Source organism: Octopus bimaculoides, unplaced genomic scaffold (genome assembly GCF_001194135.2).
Source record: "Octopus bimaculoides isolate UCB-OBI-ISO-001 unplaced genomic scaffold, ASM119413v2 Scaffold_145795, whole genome shotgun sequence".
Taxonomy (NCBI): Eukaryota; Metazoa; Mollusca; class Cephalopoda; order Octopoda; family Octopodidae; genus Octopus; species Octopus bimaculoides.
In genome coordinates, this window is record NW_026334859.1 from 1 (window position 1) to 4,972 (window position 4,972).

The window sequence follows — 4,972 nt, forward strand, 5'->3', positions numbered from 1 at the left end:
ATGGCCGCAGTCAAATGATTGAAACAAGTAAAAGAGTAAAGAGTAAGAGTGTGAAAGAATAATAAAATTAAGACATGACTCAGAGAAAATTGAAGATAAAGATTTCTCCCAAGTGAAACAAGTGCAAAACAGGCAGAATAGAAAGTAAATGTAAGACTGTAAAACCAAGATGACAAAATGTTGCAACAAAGAAGAAAGTATAAACAAGATGTTGCATAAAGAAAATGGTAATGTGACAAAGAAGAAAGTCATAAATATGAAAGTTAAAAATAGAAGAGTAAAAATGCTGTTAGATACTGGAAGTGATATTGTGAATGAAGAAACTTGGAAGTATATCGGTAAGCCAAAATTAAGTAAATCTTCAAAAATAGCATTCGGTGTTACAGGTAAAGGATTGCATTTTGTAGGTGAATTTGTGTGTTATGGGACATTTCGTGACTAAATGAAAACAGCAAAAGTAAATGTGTTTAAAAATTCAGTTAATCTATTCAGTACAAAGTGGAAGGAACTGTTCAACTTGATGGATACGTCTATGAGTGTTTTGTGTGGGAATATAGTCAGTCCAGTCAAAAGTTCGAATGCAAGTGAGGGATTGAAACAAAAAATAAAGCATTTATTTCCAGAGGGTTTCTTGGATGAACTGGGCGGCTGCATGAAAATGAAGGCTAAAATTGTAGTAAAAGAAAGTGCAACACCTGTATTTAATCTATTGCCCCGTTTGGAGATCTGCTAAAAACAGTCTCACTGCCGGTTGTTCGTTGTATTTAAAGTGAATTGCTTATCTACATTGCATTTGAAGAAGTGTGTTTTAGAATATTAAGTAGTTATAAGTTTGTTATTGTTAGCTCTGGCTAATTCTAGAGGACATTTTATGTCATAAATCCCAATTTTTGGACTACAAAAATAATGACTGTTTTGAAAACGTTTTTTTATTTCTTTTGTATTTCCCATCTTTATCATTCATTGATATTTCATACACATTCACATTTGACACTATAGTTTCAAAAACAAAAAAAAAAGGTTTATTATTGAAGAGAAAAAGATAAATATGCGTTTTTTCAGCGATCCCCATTTGGGACTTTTTGAAAAATGTATCGTAATTTCCAAAATAATTCACATTTGAAGAAAATTTAAATACTATATATTATTTTAACTCCTAAGACATCTGACAAAGCCACAAAATATGAATTTAAAAAATTGGCAGTTAATGGGTTAAACCAAAATGGAATGTACCATTCGCAGCAGTAGAACAAATAAATAGGGGACTTGAAAGACTTTAAAGCTTAGGAATAATCGAGATGATGGAACCACTCAGATTAGGCAGCAACTATGGTCTACGTAAAAAAAAAAAAAATATGTTAAGAGTTTGTGCAGATTTTTCAATGGGGGTGAATGATTGCTTAATCTCACATAACTACTTATTGCCGACTCCTGCGGAAGTGTTTGCACAACTGAATGGTGGGAAATTCTTCTCCCCAAAAAATATCTCTTGGAGGAATATTTACAAATCCAAGTAAAAGAAGAATGCTCACACTTATTAACCTTTAATACAAACCAAGCGACTTCCCTTCGGTGTAAATGTGGCTCCTTTCATATTTCAGCAAGTAATGAATACAATGCTGGTGACTATTATTTTGCTATGGCCAATTTAGACGATATTCTAATAATAAGCGAATCACACAAACATGTAGAGAATGTAAAGAAGGCATGTGCAAAGTTAAAAGAATATTGTTTTAAGTTACGTGAAGAAAATGTGATTTCTTTTTGAAAACAATTAAATACTTGGGCTAGATAATAGATAAAAATGGACGGAAACCGGATTCATCCAAAGCAACTGCAATAAAAATATATACCCACACCAAATAATGTGACTATGCTACAAATATTTTGGGGTTTAGTAAATTACTATCAAATTTATATTCCCAATATGCACAGTATAAGGGCCCCGCTAAATGATTTGTTATAGAAAAATGCAAAATAGTGCTGGACTGATGAGTGCCAGAAGGCATTTGACAAATTAAAAGATATTTTAACATCAAACTTATCGTTAACACATTTTGATTCAAAGTTGGATATTATACTGGCTAGAGATACCAGTTGTTATGATGTACAAATATGACGTTGGGAGTTAAAAGGCTAGAGCCCATGCGTCATGATCTTTATTACCAGCTGAAAGGAACAAATAGGTAAGGAAGCATTGGCAATCATATTTGGTGTGAAAACATTCTATAGATGTACTCATGGAAGAAGTTTCTGTCAACAAATGGACCATCGCCCTCTACTGCCAGTATATGGTTCTAAAAAAGGAATACAAAACACACACAGTGAATAGACTACAGCAATTGGGTACTACATTATTGAATTATGATTATGATTACAAAATAGAATTTTTACCCTCAAAGAAACTAGGGCACACAGATGGTTTGTCCAGACTGATACTGAAACACTGCAAGCCTTTCAAAAATACAGTAATTGCAGCATTAAGATCAGAAGGAAAAATAAAAATGTAACGTGAAATGTGCTACACGAATTACTGGTAACCCTTGAAGACAAAACGAAATGCAGAAAAGGACAAATTCATAACAGAAATAGAAAGAATACTGTGGAACAGGATTGGTGTGAAACGAAACCAAGATGTGAACCTGTACTCAATTTGTGATGGCGTACTGACGTAAACACAGAGAGTAGTAATACCTAAAACTTTGCAAAAGAAAATGTTGAGGGAATTTCATGTTGGACATCCTGGTGTTTCGAGGATGAAATCATTAATGCGTAACTATGTGTACTGGACAAAAATGGATAGAGAAATCAAAACTTTAGTGAAAGGCTGCAGAGGATGTGCTCTAGTGGCAAAATTACCAATGATAAAAAGTGAACCTTGGCCAAAAGTAGATGTTCCATGGTTGAGGCTACACATCAATTTCGCTGGTCCCTTAAACATACTGATACTACTTAGTAGTAGTAGATAGTTTCTCTAAGTGGCCAAAAATTTGTAAGTGCAAAAAACCAACTTCCTCAACCGAGAAAATTTCCTACATGAGCTGTTTGTGAGATTTGGTGTCCCACATGCAATAGCGTGTGACAATGGAATGCAATTTGTGTCTTTTCAGTTTAAAAAGTTTTGTAAAACGTTCGCTGTAGAACATGTAACTATGGCGTCCATACCATCCCAGATCTAATGGACAAGCAGAACACTTTGTCGATATGTTCAAGAGAGCCCTAATAAGGCTGAATAAGGAAGTCACGGATGAGGTAGCTCTACTACAATTCTTAAGAGTACACCTTGTGACATCAAATCCAAGTACTACAGCAGGTATGTCACCAGCAGAGCTGATGTTTGCAAGGAAAATAAAATCAGTCATTGACAAATTGTTACTTGATAAGAAAATGAAAATTGCAATGGATAAAACAGCAAGATATTTCAAAATTGGTGAAAATGCATTTGTGAGGGCATATAAGAATGGAGAATAAAGTTGGGAAGATAGCATGATTACCAAACACATAGGGAAAATGTTATACATGGTAAAAGGAAGAAAATGGGTATATATGCGACACATGAATCAACTAAAAAAAGATTCGTTGAGAGCAGGCCCAAGAGAATGGAAGAACCAATGGAATGGTTATATGATACATTTCAAGTACCAATGCCACTACAAATAATTGAACTCAGACGCACAAGCAAAAGAAAATGTACGGAGTTCCTGGAAGTGGATGCCAAACAAAAAAATATTAAATTTTAACTATATGAAAAAGGGGAGGTGGGATAATGTAAAAATTATTGCTAATAAAAGAAATAAAATGACACTCCCTAAGAAAAAGTTAAAACGGGAAATGTTATTGGGATAATAGTAATAATGGAACACCCCTTCACGTGACGAGTGGTATGTGTTTGTCGCTACAAATACGGTGACGTCGAGCAGTCGTCAGTTGGTCATAGATAGATAGTCATCTCTTACTTGTCTAACTAACTATACTGCTATACCGGAGTGGACATCATTTGACAGAAGATTACAACAAGACATGAACATATATATTCACACATACACACAAACTTATGCACACTGTTACACAATTACGATCAAAGACAATCATCTTCAAGCATATTCATATTTACACACTCATATTCACGCACAATTACATTCCTACCACTTACATTCACACCATACATTAACACGGAAATGTATTCACACTTATGTTTACATACAAACGCTAACATTTAAGCATATTCACATTTATACATGCATTCGCACACATATGTGGAAAGAGACAGTAACACAGTTACAGACAGGCAACAAGAAAGAAAACACATTAAATATTGAGAAATATATCATTAGTCAAAGAGTATCAAGACTGATCCAACTTACAAGTTCTTTAAATTGTGAATATTTTGGGATATTCCTACGCCAATACTTGTGATATCATTATTACTGAGGTCTCTGTAAAATAAGTAAGTTGATAAATTGTACAGAAGAGATATATTAAAATATTAAATATTCATGGGTAAGCAATTAGATGAAAGAAAACAAACAGTTAATGATAATCATGATGATGATGATGATGATGGCGTTGGGAATGATTGTGCTGCTGATGATGATGATGTCGATGATGGGGAACTAAAATGAACAAGAACAGGAATACAGAAAGAAGAAAAACATTATTTACATTTGACGGATATTTGTCCTCATCTTGTTTGTTGTTAACACAACGTTTCGGCTGATATACCCTCCAGCCTTCGTCAGGTGTCTTGGGGAAATTTTGAACTTGGGTTCTCATTCCTAACGATGTTATTATTATTATATTATTATTATTATTACTATTATTAATCAGGTCGCTGCCGTGAATCGAACTCGGAATCTTGGGGTTAGTAGCCCGCGCTCTTAACCACTACGTCATATGCTCGTGGGCAATTATGGAGTGAATTTTAGGGCTTATAAATCTATTATTTTTCTATCCTTCCTCAATACCGGTTCCC

At 34.1% G+C, this 4,972-nt stretch overlaps 1 protein-coding gene across 1 annotated transcript in view; it reads right to left on the reverse strand.

Moving 5' to 3' along the window:
- Positions 1 to 1,336: 1,336 nt before the first annotated feature.
- The window catches only part of LOC106881065 (leucine-rich repeat-containing protein 70-like), a 52,496-nt gene continuing 48,860 nt past the window's right edge, over positions 1,337 to 4,972 (reverse strand). The window contains exons 11-12 of the mRNA XM_014931277.2: positions 4,365 to 4,436; positions 1,337 to 2,297 (exon numbers count right to left, since the gene is read on the reverse strand). Coding sequence (XP_014786763.2) covers positions 2,279 to 2,297; positions 4,365 to 4,436 — 91 coding nt within the window. The 3' untranslated portion in view covers positions 1,337 to 2,278. The remainder of the gene's footprint in view (positions 2,298 to 4,364; positions 4,437 to 4,972) is intronic.